The sequence below is a fragment of the Fusarium oxysporum genome, chromosome 1, assembly GCF_000149955.1.
Source record: "Fusarium oxysporum f. sp. lycopersici 4287 chromosome 1, whole genome shotgun sequence".
Lineage (NCBI taxonomy): Eukaryota > Fungi > Ascomycota > Sordariomycetes > Hypocreales > Nectriaceae > Fusarium > Fusarium oxysporum.
In genome coordinates this window covers 5,402,572-5,426,845 of record NC_030986.1, presented here as the reverse complement: position 1 = coordinate 5,426,845, position 24,274 = coordinate 5,402,572, and the positions used below count along the sequence as shown (strand labels likewise).

Sequence of the window (24,274 nt, the reverse complement as noted above, 5' to 3'; positions counted from 1 at the left end):
CACATCACTGTACCATTTCAAAAAGTAGCGCTACGACCTATTGGTGTTTTGGAAAGTCCACCAAATTCCCGGCTGTTCATAGTTGGAGCTTCGTGTCACATCGGTCTCACCAAAGGAGACCGCCCTGACTCCAAGGTGGTCTGAAGCGAAATAGACTCCGTCTGAGAGTTGCTGCGGGTCGGAGACCACCAAGAATGCGTTTTTACCATCCTTGTTTGAAAGGCCTTGGAGGTAGCGAGCATTTTCGAACATGGCAGATAGTCCCCAAATTGGTTTTGATGGATCGACAACGAAGTGTAAATATCTGGCCGTTTTGCCAGCAAGGAATTTCACCAAGTTTGGTGCAAGAATTAAGTCTCTCACGCCTATTCGAGCCTGTTCTTGAAGAGCGTCCAATGTGATATCTGCATGCTCCCCGGAAGTATCAAGGCAACACTGTTGAAGAACTAGCATTCTTTCCCGTTTTCGGGAATCCGAGGGTGGGAAATCATGGCATAGGAGGTTCGATACAACGTGCTTGTCAAAAGGAGGGAATCTTCTCTGGCAGTCTAGGTGTGCAGCAAGAACAAAGGACCTGGTTCTCCCCCACTGGCGTGGTGAAATATACCGTGGGCTTTCCGGAATGAAGATCAATGTCTCGTAGTCGAACTCAACCGTTGCTGGTGCCCCAGAACCCGCTATAGTGACAAATCAGTATTTGGAATAACTCGGAGTAACAGACCTAAGTGAAAAGACGAACATTCAGAAGGATGGCCAGGTCTTATCACTCTGTCCCCATCGCAAAAGTCAAAAAGGCACAGACAGCAAAACGACATCCAATGGAGACTCCGCCCTTCCTCCATCGTGTATCGGTTGAAAGGGTTCGGAGACTTGTATTAAGTAAGAGCCACTTCCTCTGTATATCGAGGTTATAGGTGACATCACCAGTTGTATGTCCAACCTTGGACTCTTAAATCAAGCTTCATTTCAGCCATGCAACACTCCCGAAGAACACAGTTTCCCACAGTTCCGGTAGTCCAAGTATACCGACAAAAGACATAGACATCAAAGTGAAATCTAGAGATGGACATTGCTTTTTCCATCTAATGTGCCCGCCCGTTCTATGCACTTGAACGCGGTTTGGTGGCGTGTCAAGCCAGGCCCGCGACGTTTGTATTGGCAAGAGAGCAGCATTGCAATCATTTCAACCAATGGAAATCAATCTTGCAGGCGGAAACGAGCATTGGTTTCCTGTACAAAACCTGGCCTATTCGATGGGTTTGTGATAAAAGGCGCTTGACCGCTGTAGTGAACGGCAGCGAGCCGGAAAATGTGGTCTCTGGGACGTTTCAGGGTGTCCTTTGCGCACCGTGACTGGCTGTACTGTTGCACAGAGCAGTGCCTCTTTTTTTTCTCGTCGACCGCTTGGTCGTTCAAGACGGATCACAAATGACGTCGGTTGGGGAATTGCAGGCATCGCGTTTGTAGGCGTTTGGCCCTCGTGATGGTCAATGAATGAGCAGTCATCCGATACTGTCGGGTAGGCTAAGAAATCATCATGTATTGGAGTTGGCACCCGCTTGGCTGCCGTATCCGAGGTGAGCGCCAGGTACGGATATTTGTTGCAGTGAAATAATATTCTGGCCCAAATATCGAGAAGATGATATTGTGAGAGTCAAAGTGGGGAAGCAAGAAAAGAAGACCTCGATAAAAGGTAAGCGGGGGCCCAATCGTTTACCTCAGCCAGCCGCTGCTTCAACATCATACATGGAAAGAGTAATTGAGTTTGAATGGCTTGCACTTGCCAACAACCCGCGACTTTTACAGCCACCTCTCGTCAGCTTGAAGTCAGCTTTCAGCCCCAGCAAAGTCAAGGCACGACGTTTGACTGGTCACAGGGAGACACACTGTGCTTCAGCTCCGAAGGAAACGACTGACGAGGTAACTCTAATAAACAACCCAGACTCAAAATAGACCTCAAAAAGGTGTGGTCGTACTCGTAGCGGTAATAGTTGCTTGTAGAGTGTGTGCGCCATAGTCAATAGAAGACACGAGCTGAAAAGACATGGCTAAAAGTAAAACCACAAAACAAATAAACACTTGTAACATGGTGAACGGCAGAGAAAGGTAAGTCCCAGAGCTCCCCTGTCCCTTCATGTGGCTTGAGGCCGGTGGATGATCTCCCGAGACCAAGACGTGTCCAGTGCTGACCTGACCTGAGTGAGAACAGGAATAGTGCATAGATACGGACAGGGAAATCGTATAGACGTACCGTATCGCAGGTGATACGAAGAAAGAGATATACTACGTAACAGATCGCCGAGAGTAAGATTGGCCAAGACAACCCGCAAGGGATGAGCTTAACTCAGCTTGTATCTCTCTAAGTAATTATTATGTGTTGAGGCTGATCTTGTTCCTGACATTGGCAGAAAAGGGATACGCTAAGTTTAAGCAGAGTTATTTGGTGGCCCAGAAGGGAGACTCAAAGGTATGACAATGGCGCAGAAATTTCGGTTTGAAAGAGTAAGAGGCTGATTTTTGGTGAGACATGATGGAGAATTCAATGCCGCCTAAAGTTGATCGAGATGCTAAGTAAAGATACGAGTGAGGCGTATCCTCTGCAAAAGATAACTTAAATTTGTCCTACCACACAAGAGGGTGTCTCGGCATTCTCAAATTGGGTTATTGGCTGGGCGAAACAGACACTAGACTCCTGAGGTGTTGCTACATATTTTGTTGATTTTTGGTATTTTGCAGAATTCGATTCAATAGTTTGGTGGGGTCTCTTCAGCCTTTGCACGAAGCATGACGAGAGGCGGAGAGCGAGCTGTTTGTATGGACATCTGTTGAGGTCTCTCACAAAGTTTAGAGCACGCCTTGACCTGTTCGTCCATGTGCGCTGGCAATCCAGGGGATAACTAGAGTTCGGAGGCAAACACACGGGCCGTTGTTGGGCGTGTTCACCAAATATTCCCGTATTAGCCGATGTTACCATTGATGATTGATCAAAGTTGTTCAAGTCGTGTTATGTTGGTTCGCGCCCAGCAAAAGGTGGATAATTGCTTCAGGTTGATTTGACATATCACGATTGGGTGTGATGTGTATAAACGGGGTTGAAGCGAGAGCCAACAAACGCCACTGGAACATTACGGTTATACTGTCAATGATTTCTGATGGAATCCAAACAGGTTCTTACTGTTTATTGAGCTCATCAGAGAGATACATTATCACTATTGCAGTGTAAATATCTCGATCCTAGGCATGTCCACGTCTACAAATGCATCAAAAAGGGAGGGCGTTCTCCTCCACACACATGCCGACATCATCACAGTCGCAGATTAGTTAGCTTTACCTGCATCTTCCCCACACAAACACAGCATCTTCCATTTGAGGCTGCATCTCAGCGGCAGGGCAAGGCACCATATCCGTACCCGCCACGGACATATCCGGCCGTAAATGTCCATTTACACTTCAGGTTTGTTACGACGTTGGGTTATTTTTGCCATCAATGATCACTATCGTGGTGCCCAAACCCAGAAATCCCATCTCACAAAGGGGTCCTGAGTTTGAGGGGAATTGGAGGACCGACCCCTCGACGTCCAGAACCCGACCTCTCAGGAACGAGATGCTCTGATGGGTGGTGACTTTATGATAAAGTATCATCTGACATAAAGTTGTGTGTGATGTAACCCTGATGGTTGGTAGCGGCACAACAATCCGCAAGCCTGGACATGGCATGGCATGGCATGGATGCATCACAAGCGGCCAGGAGTCACCAGCCGGGGATAGATCCAGGGCTAGGACAAGTGGATACAGCCCGTACGGCGGCAGGGGTGGACTCCATAGCAAGAATCAGGGTCCCTGCTCGGTATCCTCCCCTGTAGATACTGACACAGCGCTAGCCAGGAGGTGCCATGAGGGCGAAGCGGCTGTAAATCCGACAAGTTGACGACTGTCTACAGGTTGTGTCGTACAGCGTATCTTCAATGGGTGCGGCTAATGTGATGTGATGTGATCTGAGAGAGGCAATCTTGGGCCCCAACATTTAATTGCCGTCGACTCTTTGTTAGTGGAGGCCAAAAAACAGTCAGCACTATCGGCAAATCGCACGGTATATTGAAATAAGATACTCTCGCGTCCTATGGGTTGGAATTATTCCATCCAGAAGTAGAAGCCAGACCAGACCAGGGCAGGGCAGGGCTATTTAATTCCATTGGGTTCACTGCTAATAACTAAAGATATTGCGGAGGCTTGCTGCCACGCGCTGGGCGTTAGCTTGGTGGACCTCTCTCTGTTCAGATGGATATCATTTTGTATGTGGTGACCCTGAGACTCGCCCCGTTCTGCGCCCTGAGCTGTTACTGTCAAAGTCACCCGCCGCATGCCAAATGTTCCCATCCCTCCGGTCTACTGAAAACATTGACCCTTTTGTGATCTTTGCTTGGAGTCGACTCTGCTGAGGCTGCTCTATTATTCCTGCTTTCTCTCAAGGTTACAAAGGCCTATTCGCTGTGGCGGACGGTGAGGTGTCGGGGCTAATTGGAGTTGACAGAGGTCAGCTGGAAACACTGTACTCAGCACTGTGATCAACCAATGAGTGCAGTGAATCTCGAGCAGCAGCCGCAAAGGTTGGTGCGTAAATACACCTCTATAGATTGTCCAAAATGTTGAGGGCGAGAGTGTAAATAGGGCTTAGGTCAGCTCATTCTTGAATAAGTCCATTTACCTGCAGGTGAGCTTATGCTCTCGGAGGTGTGGACTATTTACAGTACAGCTGTACATAATAAAGCCCGAGTCCCAAGTACAGTGCGACCTGCACCTCACACCCTCACCTTAGTCCCCTTGGTACCTGCTGCACTAACTAAAACTCCCCGTGTGCCCCGTAGGCCTGTGCTGTGTCTCCCCAATAACAACGACTACCGTAACGAGGTATCGTTAGGTCCCCTCAGATCAGAAGGACCACCTCAGTTCGGCTCGGTTCAATCTCAGTTTCTCAGTGTCTAGGTCTCTCTCTCGCCTTTTTGTCTTGATTGATTGATTTGATCTCTCTCCCTCAGACTAAAACTTAAACTAAACCAAACGGGCTCTCCATGTCCATGTCCATGTCCCATGTCTATCCCGCTAGACGCCATCTCTTGTCATTCCCATACACATCCGCATTTTCCAATCTTGCTTTGTCTCTGTTTTCTTTCTTCATAATTCTCTCTACTATCAACTCTACTACGGTTCTTGTCCTCTGAGCTGCTCTGGTCCTGTTCTGTTCTGCTATACCCGATCCCTTCTACGCCCTGATCCAATACAGCGAGCACCATCGTTTCGCCCTCCCCCCGACGAGACGAGTCGAGGTGAACCGGCGTCCCTCGCACCGAGCGGCCCCCTTTTGGCAAAGAGCCCCCCCACAGGCACAAGCACAAGCGTCTCCGACACGTCCATAGTTCACTGCCCACTGTACCGTTCACCATCTCTCGAATCCTACATTTCCATCATTATCCCGCGCCCCGGGAAATTGTTGTTATACCGACTGCAACTGCAATTCCTCACCTTTCTCGACTCGCACTCGCACTCAGCGCCCCTTGTTGTATTCGCCATTGCCTTTCGGTCGTATACGCTATCGTTTCGCTTCGTTTTACAGTACTTTCTTGCTCCGTACAACTTCCCATTTCCACGGGCTCGTTCGCTATTCCCACCCAGGAACAGCGCCTCTCAGCGACGAGATTGAGATTCGCCCCCTGGCTTTCACGATAGACTTCATTCGGCATTGGATCGCATGCTGAGATCCTGAGACCCTCTCTAGCGCTCAGAACTGCAACGACGTTTTTCTGCTGCTCCATTTTCCATATTCCACAGCTTTCGCCACCACCGAGCAAAGAGAGATCTCCCACGAGCCCAGACACACCCAAACGTCGTCACGCATACTGCCGTCAGTCCCCGCAATCACTTGAACCGTCCCGGGGCTCGCTCGCTGCTCCATATGGACGCCCAGACCACAACGGCCGAACCTCAACATCCTTATCCTTCCAGTCCTTGGACATCTGCCTCGACGATATCATCGAGCACACCGAATCCGACGACACCATCGGCGACGAGTACTCACAGCGCTTCCGCCGTCGAGGGCTCCTTCTTCCCCGACCCGTCCGCCACACAATTCCATTCTCACCTCGATCTCCTCCCCTTTCTCCTCCCACAGCAGTCCAACATCTACCACGCTCAACTCCTCCACTACAATAAGCTCATCTCCCCATCCCGCGGCGGCGGCCTGCAGACACCGCCACTCCCTCCCGTCATCTCTGCTCCTCATATCCAGGCAGCGCCTCGGTCGCGATCTTCTAGCAAGGTGTCGCTAAGAGACGCCTCTGGTAAGGGGAGCACAGCTGGAGGCCATGGGAGTAGGTCACATCAGAATTTAGACAAGAGTCGATCGGTTGCAACCTCCAAGGAGGTTCCGTCCAAAATGTCTTCAAAGCAGGCCGCCGACTCATCGAGGCATTTACCCCGACGGTCCGCACCTTCGGCTCAGTCCCACTCTAGTTCAGTGCCCTCGACGCCTCACCAGCACGCTCGCCAATTTTCTCTTGAGGACCGCGAGCCGTCGCCCACGGGGACAAATAACCATTCCCCACGATCAGCTTATTCTGAGACACATAGCACGTTATCCTCACTTCAGCCTTTACCGCCGCGAATATCGAGTTGCAAATACGAGACTGCCCAAATAAATTCTCGAAGGAGAATACCGTATTCGGTCGGCAATGATCGTCTGGAAAAGCTGGACTTGAGGACGGTCAAGAGCAAGTTGACCGAGGATGAGGAGCGAAAGTTGGCGACAGATATGAGAGAGGTCTACGACCGATTACTCCCCACCGCTGCTGTCGAGGAGAATCGGAAGAAGTTGGTCTCGAAGCTCGAAAAGACCTTCAATGACGAATGGCCAGGACACGATATCCGCGTGAATCTTTTTGGGTCCTCTGGGAATCTTCTTTGTTCGGATGATTCTGATGGTACGTCCACACCCTCAATATGCATGATTTACAGACTAACCCTATCTAGTGGACATCTGCATCACAACCACATGGCGCGAATTGGAGGATGTCTGCATGATCGCCAACCTCCTAGCAAAGCGTATGTATCTTTCCCCAATTCGCTAACAACTCGCTGACATCAACAGGGGGAATGGAGAAGGTTGTCTGTATTTCGGCCGCCAAGGTGCCCATCGTCAAGATCTGGGATCCTGAACTGGGCCTCGCCTGCGATATGAATGTCAACAATACTCTTGCGCTCGAAAATACACGCATGGTTCGAACATATATCGATATTGACCCGAGAGTTCGAGAGCTTGCAATGATTATAAAGTATTGGACACGGAGAAGAATAGTTAATGATGCCGGTATGTTGTTTTGCCACCCCCTTCAACTTGTCTAACGGTTTAATAGCGTTTGGTGGCACATTGAGTTCCTACACATGGATCTGCTTGATTATTGCGTTTCTGCAGCTGCGCAGCCCTCCCGTTCTTCCTGCATTGCATCAGTCGCCACATAAGTTACCCAAACCCGACGGTACCACCCCCGATTTCGCGGACGATATTGACAAACTGGCTGGTTATGGAAAGAAGAATAAGTCATCTACTGCGGAGCTTTTGTTTCAGTTCTTTCGCTTCTACGCCCACGAGTTCGATTACGATAAGCACGTTCTCTCGGTGCGGCACGGCAAACTGATCACAAAACACGAAAAGAAGTGGCATTATGCGATCAACAACCAGCTCTGTGTGGAAGAGCCGTTCAATACTTCTCGTAACCTCGGAAATACCGCCGATGACTATTCTTTTCGCGGTTTACATATGGAGTTACGTCGAGCATTTGACCTGATTTCGATGGCAAACTTCGAGGAGGCATGCGAGCAGTACGTGTTCCCTAAAGAGGAGGAAAGAGTATGGTCTCGACCAGCACCGCAACCTCGACCTGCTCTGCTTAGGAGTTCCTCACAGACACACTCAGGCCGAGGAGGTCGTGGGAACCACCGTGGCGGAAGACATAACAATAATTACCGAGGCGGAAATTCGAATCGACGTGCATCTGCAGGTGTTCCACAGTTCGACGCCAACAACAACAATATGTTTATGCAGCCGGTCAACATGGCGCAGGATCTACAATGGTACCAAAATCAACAGTTCCAGTTTCAGTACGCACAGCAGGATCTCATGACTCAAATGGCGTTGCACCAGGAGAACATGCGACTCTTGTATGCCAGTCAATCACCAGCATTTATGCAGCATCAAGCCCAGGCTCAGGCTCAAGCGATGGGTCAACAGCAGCAACAACAGAGGATGTCTACAAGTACAGGATCTGGCCAGCAGCAGCCTCAACAGACATCAGATCGTTCCAGGACAAACTCATTTGATAATCCACCGCTCAGCGCTCCTATTCGACCAGACTTGTATGCTCTATATGGAATGACTTTGGGCACGCCCTTTTTTCCTCAAGCGGGCACAAGTTATGGAACGTATCCCTCGTCTCCTGCTAGTACCTCGGGTGCTACCCAAGACTTTCGTCGCCCGCTCCAGCGAAATGGTATAAATAATGAAACAGGTGTCCAAGGATCCAACAGTGCTCTTCGTTCACATTCACAGCCCGCATCTCGATCTCCGTCTACAGCACAAGCAGCTCCCGGTTATTTCGGTGCCCAATCTTACAATGGGCCAAGCCATTCTCGAGGTGTTAACGGCAATCCTATTCCAAGCTTTATGTCTGATGATACAGAATTCGACGAGACTCCCAAGGCACACACGGACTCGCCACAATCAGAAGAGGGCAAATACTCTGTTTATCTGTCGGAAAGCCCAAGTCCCAGCAAGCAGCCTCAGCCACAAGCTGTGACGAATGGTCTTGCTTTTGGGGATGTCTCCGGTCAGAGCCCAGGGCGACGACGACTCTCGACAGATCAACTTCCTCAGACAATTCTCGACCGCCGAATGAAGAGGACATCCCGATCGCCTTCACCTTTAGGCCATGCACGAAATTTCTCATCTAATGCATCATCGGCACCTTTGGCACAAGGCCCTTTCCCCGGAGGTCAAAACAAGAACCTTTCGCGCCCATTGGTTGTTAATGGATCTAGTCTCAAGACAAGCGTGACCCAAAGCCCACGGCAACCACCTTCGGGAACAGGTAGCACTACATCGGATGAGTCGACCAACCTTGAGAACCCATTGCAGATTCACGGCTCAAATGGTGTTCCCAACTTTCCTGTTGATGGACCCGTCATGCCGCAGGCTGTACCTGAAGCAGCTATGAACCAACAAGGTGCCTACAACCCGGTTCCCGTAGCGGCCAATGGATCCGCTGCCCCAATGATGGCTGCAGCCCCATCCACGGCAGACGATCCATCATTCCGCGATCGTATCGCGATGATGAGCGCTCACTACATGGCAAGTCCTCATATTGTACAGGACCCGATGGTGGCGGCAAACTCTCGACTGTCTCCTTCGACACGCCAGCGCCTGATGTCGCGTCAGCAGAATGGCATGATTGCTCCTCTTGATCTTGCCATTGCTGAAAACCGCATCAACAGACCACCAGTTGGTCAAGATTTTGCTCATCTCTCACCAGTTTACGAGAACCGCACTCCCTCACCCACAGTCCTTCGAAAGGATGGGCCTTGGAAGTCGGAGAAGCAGAACAGCCCTAAGACAGGACGAGGAGAGGGACCAAAGTCCAGCCAGAAGACTGAGGAGCGAGCTCAGGAGCCTCAGGAGGGTACAAAGTCTCAGAAGAACCAGAAGTCGGGTTCTCAAAAGGTCAATGGAGCCCGAGAAAACGGCCACGTTCGTGGAGCTAGAAGTGAAACCGACGGCGGTTGGCAAAAAGCAGGCAAGGGAAAGAAAAAGGGCGCTAACAACAACGGACAACAAGGAAATGGCGAGCAGCCTCCCAAGCACGAATCGGAACGAAAGGGCGGCTAATCGGTAGTCTCGATCTGAGAAGCGACGAGACATGTCGACGGTTCCCTTGACGAGTGTCTTGGGGATAAGCCCTTGTAGCAGGACCTTGATCTCAACCGGCAGTTTTATATTTTGGATAAGTCAACTTGCAATGCTGGCACGCAATCAACGATTCACAATGACTTGAAAAGCCTAAAAGCATGAGGGCGAGAGCGGGCACATTGGAGATTATTCTGGATGGCTTCCAGATATTGACATATGTAGCGAGAGTGTACGATTGATGTCCAACGGTGTTACTCATAGCATTTATACCGCAGCGGTCTGCGGACTTGACATACAGATTGGCAACGTCGGGGAGCGGCATGGAAGAGCAGAAGGACAGCAAAGCCGGATCTGCTGGCTAGATGAGAGTGAAGATGGATGGATGGTTGGCTGGTCGGTCGGTTGGTTGGTTGCAAGCACACATGGAAACGAAGAGGCGTTGGCGTCTTTCTACACATGGCCGGTTGGGAGGAGGCGTTTTATATACACAGCTGCAATTGCATTTAAGACAAGTCCATCTTAAGGGGGGCAGGACAGCGGTTCATATCCTTACAGGCTGCATGGGCAAAGAAGGGTCAAGCGGTTTTTTTTAGATGGTTGTCAGTAAAAAGCATGGGCAGATGTAACGAAGCACAGAAAAGAGATACATGAAAGTTTTAATGCATATTAGTTTCTTGAATTGCGAAGACGGCTCCATACTACGTAGTCGATCAGTAGGTTAGCAGTCGATGATGAAGAATGATTCGCCATCCCCGCGGTCTCCACTCGGAGCTCCGCGGTGATGATCTCCGGATCAGACAATAACTCGGACTACTATATGATTTATCGCCCTTTTCATTCCGTATAACCGCCAAATCGGTGGGGCCGATGCCGAAGTCCCGTCAATCTTAGACGCAAAGCACGATTACATGATGTATTATCCAATATTCTGCAGCTTCTCGCGCGGTAATTTTGTTCACTCCCGAGAGCTTATCAATAGAGGGGTTTCATTACTAAGGGCCATAGTTGTCTTTGAGAGGCTGAAATAGTGCTGACACATTGGTTCCGTTAGTTGCCGTTTGATAGATCGGGTATGTAAGTTGAAGTATAAAGACGTCGGTATGATTCCATTTCAAGGTCATTGTGTTCCTCACACTTGTTCTCATACCTCAGACTCTACTCTCACGATAAAAGAGTTTTGGCTGTTCGCACATACACTATCACGATGAGCATGCTCTCAGCTGAAGTCACGGAATGGGGTCAACCTCCCAAGTCCATCAAAGTTCCCCCTCCTGCAGCCCCAGTTCACGACAACGAGACAGAGATCAAAGTCCTCGCTGCAGGCCTTCACCAACTCGTCCGCACACGCGCGGCGGGAAAACACTACACTGCTACTGAACTCCCTCACGTTCCCGGCGTCGACGGTGTAGGCATCAATCTCTCTACCGGCAAGAAAGTCTACTTCTCGCTCCTTGGTACAAAGCAGGGCAGTTATGCTGAGATCGTCAATGCGCCAACTCACAACATCGTTGAGCTTCCCGAGGGCGTAGACCCTGTTGTTGCAGCTGCTATGGTCAACCCCGTCATGGCGAGTTGGATGGCGTTGAGGAAGCGTGTTGATTGGACTGGAAAGGAGGGCAAACCTTACAAAGTCTTCATCAACGGCGTCACCAGCGCCAGTGGAAAGATCGCTATCAAAGTAGCGCGTCACCTCGGTGCAACAACCGTCGTCGGCGCAGCTCGTAACAAAGACGCGTTGTCAAAGCTCGACCTCGACGCCAGCGTTGTCCTTCAAGAACCCAACGCCACAGATTTCTCCGCCGCCGCAGACGCAGACATTGTTCTCGATTTCCTTTACGGACCGTGGCCCAATGCGTTCCTGTTGAGTCCCAGCACAGCTAGTGCTAAGAACCCTATTACGTGGATCAACATTGGGTCTATGGCGGGTGATATTGGTGATATCTCGGCGATGGGGCTGAGGAGGAGAGATGTTACGGTGCGGGGCTCGGGGCCGGGAGCGTGGGATCCGAGGGAGCTGGGGGTTGAGACGGAGGGAATGTTGAAGGTTCTTGTGGGTTTGGGAGATGAAGGGTTGAAGAAGTATAGGATTGAGGATGTTGAGGAGGGTTGGGGTGATAAGGGGAGGGATAGAGTTGTTTTTGTGTTTAGTGAGTAGGCTTGAGGGGGGAGTGAGTGAGTATAGGGTGAGGATGAATGAGTTGTGATAATGAGATGCGATAAATGACAATGACATAAATTGACCCCTTTACCATCAATAAATTGCTATTTCTTATGATATTTTTTCGTTTAAGGATACTTCCAATATGATGAACACCGTGTTGGCAGATCGTCAGTGAGAAGAGATGATACCGAATGTGTCAGTCCGGCGTAAAAGTTCTATCAAAGACGAGAGGCTCGTCAATTCTTCACCACAAATCCCCCAACTTCAAGATTTACACAAGATCGGCAAAAGTCAACAAGAAGACAAATCATCTACTGACAGATTTTCATTATCGAGTTCCGAGAAATAAAATGAGTCTACTGAGTAAATGCATCGGCTGCGGCTTGTCGCCTCATGGCCATGCGAAGGGCGCCAAGATGAACTTGCTATGTTATGCAGCAGCCTAGCCCTGACAATAGAATTCGGGCATATTATGCTACAGATATGATATCATCGCATGAAATGAGGCAGTTGTCAAATGGCTTATTATGCTTTCAACGCCTATCGATGGTTCTGACCGTTAAACGTTGCCTGGAATACGATGCATGTACAGTACATGTTTCATGCATGCAGCTTTTGATGCCTGCTCTGCTGAAAAGCTGACACGAAGCGGAATAATACTGACAATAGAATCCAATTAGGGAATACCGTATTCGTCAACAACACTGGCTTGTGATTGCTCTATGACGGAAACCTTGAGCGGAGATGATTGAGAAGTCCCTTGCCTTGGCTACGATGCTGTGGACCTTCACGTCACATGCTGCTAGAAGAAGGAAACATTAGAAACTGTTCAGTACGAGTTCATGAATAGCAAGAGACAAGCTGGCGGACTTGAAGGAATATTTCAAGGCAGCTCAGTCCCTGATATACAAATAAGATGGCTCGTCTCATAGTCCACTGCTGAGTCCTACATCGCGATAAGATTGAGTGAGTGAGTAAGTTTTTGAGACTCCTCCCCCGCAATGCATCTTACCTCTTTGCGCCAGATGCAGCGACGAACTTACTGGGGATAGAGATCCACTGAACAAGCAGGCATTGCATTCCCATAAATGTCATGCTAATTGCATCAGTTATGACAATGTACTTTCTGTAGGAAAGTACCGTATCATGGATACTTTCTCCTTACGCCTCTTACCGTGTCTCAACTCAATTCATCTGCCTCCGTCGGAACGGTCCGTACTGTGTCAATCCTCCCAATACCGTCCCTTCTCCAACTCAAATTACCATTCATTTCCTTTACCTCTTCTCACCGTCTCCCCTTAGACTCGAATTCGTTTGCGACCCCTCTCCTCATCGCTGTTGCACAAGAGAAACTAAGAGTCTATGGGCGCCCGCTAATAAAGGCCCAGACGCCAAGTTGTGATTGCCCCAGTTTTCAACCCCAGCTTCGTCAGAACCCCCAGACTCCGTCCGACCAGAGCCAGAGGCTGAGGGAATGTCCTAACCCACCTTTAATACCCAAGCGTCCTCCACTTTCTGTCAATGACTTCCCGGGCCCCGATCTTGACCTTGCATTGACTTTGATCTGAAGACGACGACAATAACTGAAGACGCAAATCACCGACTCTCCAGACTTCGATTTTACGGCCGACAGCTTGAATCTTCACTTGACTCGTCGGTACCCCATCGCGCGCCTAATCTTCCCAGAGGAGTTTGGTCTGAACGTGGCAATACCAGTTCCAGCCGTCTGGGACCATCCACAAACGTCGCACCAAAGATCCGACAACCCCGGCCTTACGGACGATCCAAAGACGACTTCGACTCTACATACACGAAACAGCTAGAGACCCAACCCGCATCTCGAATACATTACAAACCTCCATACGCTTCCCTCCAGCGAGGCACCTCTTTGCCACGCTGCGACTACAATGCTGTGGTCAGGCGCTGGCATTGACGCTGCGCTCCTCATCGCGGCCTGATGCGCTCCCTCCGAAACTCCGTTCCGTCCGGTGACAAACAATCTAACCTATCCATGAGGGTCGATATGGTTCTCAAGACAAGCTGTGGCAGTCCCAACTATGCTGCTCCTGAAGTCATTGGTGGCAAGTTATATGCTGGTCCCGAAGTCGATGTGTGGAGCTGCGGTGATATTCTCTATGTTCTTTTGGTTGGTTCATACTGACGAAGTGTTATTAGATCAAAATAATCAGTCAACATGCCCCCGAAACTAGTACCTCCGACCTCGACCTTCACCTCAGATCTCCAGATAGCCACTCCACGAATCCTTTAGAAAGCCAAGAAACCCATATCCGACAACTGCAGACCATTGTTCAGCGGATGCCTCGTAACTTTCCCACTACGCCCAACCATGTCGACTCAGCCTACAAAGATTTCACAAAACATAAGGAGCAATGTGCTACGTTATGCCGACATATTCTGACAGAAGAACTCGGTCGCGGTTCTCGTAATGGTGGCGACATCCCCCGCCGTGACTCAACCGTCGAGTCCCCACAAAGTCCTGGCCAGATCTACGATACAAGGAGCTCTTTCAGTGGAAGAAGTCTAGCTGAGGTTGTCTCTGGAAGTGTTGGAAAGAGCATACATCAGACTGATGCCTGGCTGTCCTCTGTGCGCGACTGGAAGAACTACCTTGAGTCCCTTGCCGATGCTTGCCGGACGAGTCTAATTGAGACCTACAAGAACAATGAGCGCGATGCAACGCCGGAACAGGTGGAAGCCTTGTTCACGAATAAGCGATTTAGAAAGGAGGCTGTGCAGCGAATGCGCAATGCCAGTGTAACCCGGGTCATGTCGGCAGATCCCCAATTCGTGTGTGGTTTTGGTCAGATATGCAAGAGACCAACAGCTGACAAATTGTAGTTTCCGAAATATGAAATGCGCTTTTACGATTACGAGAGAATCAAGCAGGAGTTGAACGAGATACGGCAGCTTCTACAGACAGGAGAGTCAGGCATCTCACCTGACCGAACCATCAAAGAGTTTGCTATCTCACAGCGCGGCGATGCTATACTAGAGTTCGCCAACAATGGACCTGGATGTAACCACAGCGATCCAGCACTACGTTTTCGAGTCTCGTCTTACATGCTCGCTGAGACGTCACCTATCTTTGCGCGCATGTTTGCAGGGCACTCTAGCAGTCTCCATCTTTACGACGATGACGATATCTCGACACTGCTCCCGTTACCCCCAACAAAATACTTCTGTAAGGATGGCTCCGAAGCCAAGCTCTACCGCATGCCGCAGGTTGAGTTGAATCACCTGGGTTCTCTGGAGATTCTGTTACACGCAGCACACATGCATAACGAAATGGTTCCACGAGAAATCGAGTTCGAGCAGTTCGTTGCTATCGCCGAGTGTTGCATGCGATACAAGAGTACTTCACCTCTGGAACTCATCGTTGAGCATCGGTGGCTGCCACAATGGATGCACAAAGGTGCCGATGACATGCCTGATGGGCTCTTAGTGATCAGCTACGCTTTTGGACTCCGTCGACTATTTTCACGAATGTCGAAGACCACAATTCTGAACCTTGTCGATGAGAAAGAGTTACTAGCTAAACCCTGGCCACAGAAAATTAAGGATAAAATATGGGCTGTTCGTTGCGCAAAGATGGCACAAATTCACGAGTGCTGCGTTAGTACTATCCGAGAATACATGCGGGAACCAACACACAATACGTTGGAAGGTTCGGAAGAGCTTTCATTGGATACGCGAGCCAGCTTTTCCTCGGACAGTTTACCACCGACGATGTTGACGAGTACACCAAGATGTCCCAAGGGCAGTCATTGGTGTGACGCCACAAACCTCGGATGGCTAATGCTACTTTACAATGAGATGAACCTCCTGCCTCATATCATGGCGCCAGATGTTTTGTCTCACTTACCCAGGACACAACCACAATCGAAGAGCCTGGCACAGATTGTCGATGCGTTAAGAAGGATTCCCGCGCCGCCAACACCGGTCCATCGAGGCGTGTGTGATCCTGGGCCAATGTTCCGCTCTGCTATCAGTGATATTTATAACAGCGTGCTGGGCCTGACACTATTTGACATCAGTGGGAAGAGCCATGGTTGGGGGCTCTCGAAGCACAGAGAAAGAGAACCTCAAACTCAGCTCAACAAAGGCCTTGATCGGATGGCTGCACCTGATCCGAACTACAGCGTCGCCACCGAGTTCCCCGAGATCGTTCGTCTTCGTATCTTATGTCAGCTGGATGAAATCGATGATCTTCACACAGCAGCGATGATCAACCGCGCATACTACGAGACCTACAAGAAGCATGAACTGTATTTAATGAGGAACATTCTCCGCATGGATCGGAAACGAACAGCGACTCGCAGTCACATACCAATCGGCCCTACCACCAACGAAGAGAAAGTCCTCAGAGATGAATCGGAAGTGCTGAAGCGCACACCAGCGGATACTGCAGACGGCATCACTCTTCACAGCGTCGTTGAAACAGAAGGAGACTACACAGACTCCGACTCCGACAGTGATAGTCTTTACTCAACTTCAGTGACTCCATCCCTTCCAAGATCAGCTGCTACTACAAGCACAACCACCAAGGGACGTGATTACCAGGGATCGTCAGACCCTGTGCTGATCACGGATAGCCCCGCACGGACACCACGGGCCCGGACCGGGACACCCACATCAAGATCCACTGGCATCGGATCTCCGACGACCCCTCGGCAGGCCGTATTTGACCCACCACCGCCTCCAACCACGGCACCACCGATAACCACAATCGACGAACCTCCTCTCACGGTCGAGGAAGCAAACCGAATTCTTTGGCCAGAAGACGCCATCCGAGCTTCCGAGTCACCATTACCAATAGCTCCAACAGGCATAGAAGGCATTCGCGAAAAGTTCCGCGCCGGTGATCCCGCGTTTGACGCTGGGCTTGAAGAGAAGACTCTTTTACCGACTGGTGAAAAGCAGTTGCGAAGTGAACATGACAGACAGGTTGGACTACTCAAAGGCGGTGAATCTTCAAGTAAATGATGCAAAGATCTACATGACATTTATACGTTTGCATACGCAATTTTGAACATCTATATATAATAGCGAGCGATGTTTGGATGGACATGATATATGCCGTGGTTTGGATGCATGGCGCCCAAGTAACTTAGCATGGCATGGCACGCTGATACCCTTTGGCGCGAGGAGTTGAACTGTTGGATATACTTGATATTTTATATTGGTCGACCATGGATTATTTGGCGTTGAATAAACTCGTTTTATGGAAATCGATGCGTCATACCTTTTGCTTTTTGTTTGTCCTGTGACATAACTTGTACAATATTGATACGGTGCTTTAGCGCGCCATGATCAACAAAGTACGTCCCGACCTCATTCACTCACGCATGCATATACTGATGTTTCAGTTTCTCTACTCATTCATCTCACAAATCCTACTCATAATATCAATCAATACGAACAATTGCCGCCGCTTTAAACCTTGTCTGTCATGTCATCGGAAGCCAACATATGGATATGATAAACTCTGTCCCTCCTGGGTATATTCACGTGACTCAAATATCCAGTAAGTGTAATACCTACCGTAAGGAATAGGGTAGGTAGCTGCTGATAGTTCATCCTAGCATTACCAGAGATCGGGAATGGTTTGAGGATGATTACATGGCTTTCAGCAGCATCGTCTACCATACACGTAATAAGCCGTGGGATAACGCAATGCAGCAGATCGAAGTCGGACCATGCGGCCCTCCATTTGGCCGAGAGACAAAAGAAAGATCGCTATTCCACCCGCACGTCAGACACGACATACGGGCCAAGTGGCCAGCCGATGAGAGACATCGCTTCGAGAGGTACATATCAACTCGCTCCCCTTCTGTTAACATCCGGCAAAAGCCCTGGTCGGAGGAAGAGTTACCGTGGCTTAAGAACGATGGCGTAAATTTCGACGAAATGGCCGAGAGGACTAAAAATTCTTATGACAAGGAACTACCTGCGTATGCTGGGAATCTCAAGACTCGTAAAATTGTTACAGTTTTGAGAGGAAAACACCGCACACGGTGGCTGAAGAACCCGTTCCAGGAGCACTTTAACCGTCATATGGGATACTGTGAATCGGAAGAATGCGACTGGGGGTTTTTCCTACGCTCAGAGAGGTTTTGTGAATAAATTGTGGGGAGATACTAAGGGGTTCATGTATATGTATGGGTATAGGTATGAACTTGATGATGACTGCAGGATGGCGGCTATGCAGGTTAAGGATATTATGAGTGGAGGGGGGTTGGAGGTTTCTAGCGATGAGGAGTGGGAGGATATGGACGAGGATGAGAGTGGGTGGGAGGATACGGACGAGGACATGTGTGAGTGTGAGGATAATAAGTGCGAGTGCCCTAATGGCATTGACTAAGTCCCGAGAGAGTTGTGAAAAGATGTACGCTATCTGAGATTGGTAGAATATGGTATGAGACTGTTGGTGGAGTTTAGAGACTCTTGGCGAGATAGACTATGGAGAGATCGATGCTAGCTTCGGGGTTTAATGAAAGCTCCGCAGGCGTTCTCATATATCAAGATGCATACCAACTTAGTCATTAGGGATGTAGTGTAGTGGCTCTGCAATAATCCCTAGCTAACAGGACGATAATGGCTTGAAAGTTTGTGGCTTACAGCCTTATGTCAAAGTAGATGGCGACTCAGTTGGAAGAGAGGCTGGCCTGAAGATTCCACGCTTAGCTCAGCCAGAGTAGAGCAGATAGAGCATAGAGTAGATATGTCTATATAAGGTCAAAGACTTTTGACGGACTTGTATGGCGGTTGTCTTGAGTTTCGCAGATCCGGTCTTGAAAATACAGAATTACGGTTGTACTCGACCACTGAAAACAACTGGCTGTGAAAACTGCAACAGAATAAGCCCTCATTATCAGCACCTTGAGCAACGTGCCCAAGCTTGGAATGCTATACTCTTATATTGCCTTTCGTTATGGCTTCTTACAAGTAAGTTTATTCGACGAGGATTGCCAAGAGTCACCTGGTGGCTTTCACGATTCGTTGAAGAAAAGCTGAACCCTCAAGCATGACTCTCAGGAACATCTTCCTCTCCTTCTGATCTAACTTCAGAGTGCCTCGTGGCTACCATTGCGTTAAGCCCTTATGAACGTCCCATTCCCCCTTGGTGAGTTCCCCGGAGCGCGCGTGTGTTCTCGTTATCTTATATCCAGTAGTTCTCCAGTCCAGCAGCCTCGTATCAAGCCCAGTTTTGGCCTTACCAACGCTCGGACTCTTAGTCCATCGGATTGGGGGTAGTAGCTGTCAATTTGATGAAAGCATGCTAGCTGATGGCTAGTCCCGAGGCTAAAGAGGAACCTGTCATCTGCTCGTGGGATCTAGTAGCTGTCTAATGCCTTCATTCGATTGTGTTGTCCACTCAGAGGGAGTCGATAGCGAAGCTACCAGGTTAGCAACTGCTTTTAGTTGAGTTTATTCCTTGACTAGAGCTCGAGCTCTAAGAAAGAACATGGAGCTGTGAATTATGAATAGTAACAGGAGCGATAGGTGGGTGCATGTTCGTGTGACCCAACAGCACAGCTTGGATCTTGAGCAACCAATAGTTTAATGGGAAAGATGAGCATAAAAGTGCAAATGTGATACGAAAATAGGATTCGAAGAAACTGTTATGCGCATTCGGCAGCCGGCATTCAAGCTTTCCACCTGTGTTGCCAACATCAGGAACGTCCACGGGACGAAGACATCGTTTACCATACCAGTTATTCGGTATCACCGTTGGACCCTGTAATCTAACATGGAAATAAACCATTGTTGGCATAAATTGGATGATCATCGTTGGATAAAACAGTAAAGAAGAGGCGGGATACTTCTGTAGATCGCTTACCCGGCGGTTTGCATCCTTCACGACACAGCAGTCCACCCCATTCCATTTGTCAAAGCCCAATATTCAATAATGCAACTAACACCTCTTCAAGCTTGAGTAATCAAGTCCGGCGGCCGATCTGGTGTCTAGAAGCTCTAAATAATGAGCTATACAAAAAGCGTTGAAGTATTCGGGTAGAACCAGGAAAACTGAGACCGAGAACATGGATAAACCTAAAACATTTAAATAACACGGGGTCCCAAGCATATAGTTAAGCTTTCCTTGCTCGAGACCCTTGCCGATCTTGGTTTACCTCGTTCTCTGATAGGAATGACATGTTATGGTCCAGGCCGTGAAAATGGGGCATCTAGCATTCCTCCGGGTTCCTGGAACCACCACGTTCTTGGCAAGGTTTAGCCTCATGTAAGGTCCCGACGGTTCTATATGTTCCTGCATTTAGAATAGCTTTAATAATACACTTTATACTCGTACGTGAGGCTTCTTTTATAAAATGTTTTGACAATGTCGTGTAAGCTGTGCTGCTCTTTGTCCCCCCTTTGACAAAATCCACCTAGACAAAGCATTGTCACCAGCCCATTCTCTCTTTGTCACTCCTTATACCACAGCCCAAAATGAAGGTTGTTTACGCCTTGACGTTATGCCTGGGCATCGCTGATGCTGTGGTTCTCCCCGTCTTCTCAGCTCCCAAGGGTGGCTATGCACTTCCTCGACCTGATTCAGATGACACAACCGATTCTTCAAAGACTGCGGCAGGATCAAAGACAAATTTGGATTCTATGCTTCCTGTATTTGGAAAGGCAAAACCAAAGACTGGGTTTCCTGCTTCTGCTTTGTCGCGAAGAGTTGCCCGAATTGAGCAGACATATGGCTCTGATGACGAGTCTACAGACGACTCTGATGATACGCCCACGGATCCATCTGATGCTACTCCATCAAGTCCGCCTGATGACACGCCATCAGGCTCTTCAGATGATATTGACGAGGTGGTGTATGCCGAGCCATTCATGCAACCCACTTATGTCCGCTTTGGTCCAGCTCCTGTCGACAAGCCAGAAGTTGCTCCCAAGGCCAAGTCGAATTCAAAAGATACTGCGAGTGTAGCCAAGCATGGAGGGGACGATGACTCCAGCTCTGGCGGCCACAAGCAGAAAGGCAAGGATAAGAACAAGGGCAAAGATGACGCTACAAAGTCTCGCAAGAAGCCTGAGGATTCACCAAAAACATCTTCCAGCAGTGCAACGGATTCAGTGTCTGTTACTGCCACAAGCACAGCAGCCCCCACAAGCCCGCCAACAGGCGATGACAAGGGCAAAGGCAAGGGAAAAGGAAAGGGGAAGGGCAAAGATGGCGGTGGCAGGCATAACGGAGATGACGATGCTACCAAGTCTCGCACCAAGGTTGAAGATTCTACCAAGACTCGATCTTCTGCTCCTACCAAGGCCTCTTCTGATGATTCAGGAAAGGTTAAGGGGAAGGGTAAAGGAGGTGGCAAGGGTAGACACGATGGTGGTGATGATGCTACAAAGTCACGAGCCAAAGCAGAGGACTCTAAGACCAACTCCAAGAAGAGTTCCAAGAAGGGATCAAAAGACGACTCAAAGTCCAAGCCCTCAAAGAAATCCTTCATCACACATCAATCCGGCAAAACCTTCGATGCCGACAGCACCAAAGGCGGCGGCAAAAACGGCCCCGGCTACAACCCCTCCTTCGACGTCCCCAAGCTCAACAAAGGCTACATCCAAGCCATCCCCCCCAAAGCCAGCACCATCAACAACAAATTCAGCTCGCGTGTGAAGCCCCGCCCCCAACTCAACACAGAAAAGGTCCGTCCCCTTTCCTCCTCCTCCTCCTCCTCCCTCCTCAAGAGGGATGAAAGTAAAAATATACTGAGTCTCCGTGCAGCCGCGCCCTTCAACAGCGCCGCGATCGACCGCAAGAAGTGGTCAGTGACGTGTGATAGCGTGCACGAGGGGGATGACTGCAAGAATGCTATCGACGGGAACGGTGATACTATGTGGCATACCCAGTGGGAGGGCAGTGAGCCTGCGCCGCCGCATAGTATCACTGTTGATATGAAGAAGAGCTATAACGTCAATGGGATTTCTATGCTGCCCAGACAGGATGGCTCGCAGAATGGGTATATTGCGCAGCATCAAATATTCCTGAGCAAGGATGGGAAGACTTGGGGTTCACCTGTGGCGTATGGGAATTGGTACAGTGACTGGACTGTCAAGTATGCCAATTTCGATACGCAGCCTGCACGATTTGTCAAGCTCGTTGCTCTCACTGAGGCGAATGGCAATCCCTGGACAAGCATTGCAGAGCTCAATGTCTTCCAAGCGAACGACTACGTTCCTCCCCAAGCATCTCAAGGCGCTTGGGGTCCTACCATTAACTTCCCCATCATCCCCGTCGCTGGAACCGTTGATCCCAACACCGGCAAAGTCCTCGTCTGGTCATCCTGGGCTAGAGACACCATGTCTGGTGGTCCCGGTGGTCTAACGCTCACTTCAACATGGGACCCAGCAACTGGCCAAGTCGCAGAGCGTCAAGTCACAGAGACAAACCATGACATGTTCTGCCCGGGCATTTCCCTCGACGGAAACGGCCAACTCGTCGTTGCGGGCGGTAACAACGCTGAGCGCACAAGCCTCTTCGACCCCGTCCAACAAGCATGGGTATCCGGTCCCAACATGCAAGTCGCACGCGGGTATCAATCCTCCGCCACAACATCCACAGGCAAAGTCTTCACCATCGGAGGATCCTGGAGCGGCGGCGAGTCTTTCAAGAACGGCGAAGTATACGATCCGAAGAAGAAGACCTGGACACTGCTTAATAAAGCAGATGTTCAGAAGATGCTCACGAATGATGCGCAGGGCTTGTTCCGCTCTGATAACCACGCTTGGCTGTTTGGTTGGAAGAGCGGTACTGTGTTCCAGGCTGGGCCGAGTAAGAACATGAACTGGTATTACACTGAGAAGAAGAACGGCGATGTCAAGACTGCGGGGCAGAGGGCCTCTGATCGTGGTGTTGCGCCTGATGCTATGTGCGGAAATGCCATCATGTTTGACGCCGTCAAGGGCAAGATTCTGACTCATGGTGGAACTCCGAATTATCAAGACTCGGACGCTACTACTGATGCCCACATCATCACTGTCGGAAATCCTGGTGCGAATGTTTCTGTTGCTTACGCCAGTGAGGGTCTTTTCTTCCCTCGTGTGTTCCACAGCTCTGTTGTTCTTCCCAACGGCAACGTCTTCATCACGGGTGGTCAGCAATACGCTGTCCCGTTTGAAGACTCAACGCCTCAGTTGCAACCTGAGATGTACTATCCAGACAGAGATGGCTTTGAGCTCATGAAGCCCAATAACATCGTAAGGACATATCACAGCATCGCCCTCCTCCTTCCCGACGGGAGAGTCTTCAACGGCGGCGGTGGTCTCTGCGGTGGATGTGACACAAACCACTTCGACGCTCAACTCTACACTCCTCCCTACCTCTACGACTCAAAGGGCAAGTTAGCCACACGCCCCAAGATCACTTCCGTGTCTGTGTCCACCATCAAGGTTGGAGGAACAGTTACTGTTCAAACGGGCGGAGCTATCGTGCAAGCTTCCCTAGTACGGTACGGAACGGCTACGCACACTGTTAACAGTGACCAACGACGTATTCCGTTGACGTTGGCTAACGCAGGAAAGAATTCGTATTCGTTCCAGGTGCCTAGTGATCCTGGCGTTGCGCTGCCGGGATACTGGATGTTGTTTGTCATGGATAAGAATGGAGTGCCGAGTGTGGCTTCTACGATCAAGGTCACTGGTTCATAGGCGTTTTTTAGCACCATAGATTTCGTCTGATCAATTTTAACATAAAGTTCTACCATCCTTTCTCTTCTCTCTTCGTCAAACATGGTTCTCTTGCTGAAGTCGCTTAGTGGCATTACCCAGAATCCACCAGAGATATGCAGGTCTCGGTTGCTCTTCTGCGAATCATGATGATCAACTGGTTGGGTCATTGCGTGTGGTACAAGAGCCCAACGGCGCGGTTGTTTCAGCTATGCATATGCGTTGTTTGTTGGCAGCCTTGCCTTCGGGTTCAAGCATATTATCGGGGTTTCTCGCGCAGGCAAGCTTATACTGTACTCTTTGAAGAATCTTTTCATAAGTTAAGTCTTAGAGATACAAATTATTTAAGAGCATTAGAGAGAGTGTCTTTGTCTCGTCTGAAATCACCCAACTCTGCATCCCCTTTCCCCTCCCCCTCCCCCTCCCCCTCCCCCAAATCGAATTCCCTCATTCAAAGA

General features: G+C 49.6%; 6 protein-coding genes across 6 annotated transcripts; 4 read left to right on the top strand and 2 right to left on the bottom strand.

The window, feature by feature from the left end:
• Window positions 1-30: 30 nt before the first annotated feature.
• FOXG_18034 (uncharacterized protein) lies at window positions 31-842 on the bottom strand (the record flags this gene model as incomplete). The annotated part of the gene is made up of 2 exons (XM_018398074.1): window positions 31-677; window positions 740-842. 2 exons carry the CDS (start codon window positions 840-842, stop codon window positions 31-33), a joined length of 750 nt encoding a protein of 249 aa, XP_018233832.1.
• Window positions 843-4,898: 4,056 nt separating this feature from the next.
• FOXG_01211 (uncharacterized protein) lies at window positions 4,899-10,644 on the top strand. The gene is made up of 4 exons (XM_018378016.1): window positions 4,899-6,974; window positions 7,024-7,095; window positions 7,142-7,360; window positions 7,407-10,644. The coding sequence occupies exons 1-4, from the start codon at window positions 5,951-5,953 to the stop codon at window positions 9,929-9,931; spliced, it is 3,840 nt and encodes a 1,279-aa protein (XP_018233830.1). The 5' UTR covers window positions 4,899-5,950; the 3' UTR covers window positions 9,932-10,644.
• FOXG_18033 (uncharacterized protein) lies at window positions 5,031-6,533 on the bottom strand. Its single transcript, XM_018398073.1, has one exon. The coding sequence runs from the start codon at window positions 5,439-5,441 to the stop codon at window positions 5,118-5,120; it is 324 nt and encodes a 107-aa protein (XP_018233831.1). The 5' UTR covers window positions 5,442-6,533; the 3' UTR covers window positions 5,031-5,117.
• A 139-nt stretch (window positions 10,645-10,783) lies between the features above and the next one.
• Window positions 10,784-12,229, top strand: FOXG_01210 (uncharacterized protein). Its single transcript, XM_018378015.1, has one exon. It carries the CDS (start codon window positions 11,157-11,159, stop codon window positions 12,105-12,107), a length of 951 nt encoding a protein of 316 aa, XP_018233829.1. The 5' UTR covers window positions 10,784-11,156; the 3' UTR covers window positions 12,108-12,229.
• A 1,907-nt stretch (window positions 12,230-14,136) lies between these two features.
• On the top strand, window positions 14,137-18,495 carry FOXG_01209 (uncharacterized protein; the record flags this gene model as incomplete). The annotated part of the gene is made up of 6 exons (XM_018378014.1): window positions 14,137-14,263; window positions 14,536-14,921; window positions 14,973-17,078; window positions 17,435-17,452; window positions 17,985-18,244; window positions 18,327-18,495. 6 exons carry the CDS (start codon window positions 14,137-14,139, stop codon window positions 18,493-18,495), a joined length of 3,066 nt encoding a protein of 1,021 aa, XP_018233828.1.
• A 1,997-nt stretch (window positions 18,496-20,492) lies between these two features.
• Window positions 20,493-23,851, top strand: FOXG_01208 (sialidase-1). Its single transcript, XM_018378013.1, has one exon. The coding sequence runs from the start codon at window positions 20,586-20,588 to the stop codon at window positions 23,796-23,798; it is 3,213 nt and encodes a 1,070-aa protein (XP_018233827.1). The 5' UTR covers window positions 20,493-20,585; the 3' UTR covers window positions 23,799-23,851.
• Window positions 23,852-24,274: the final 423 nt, after the last annotated feature.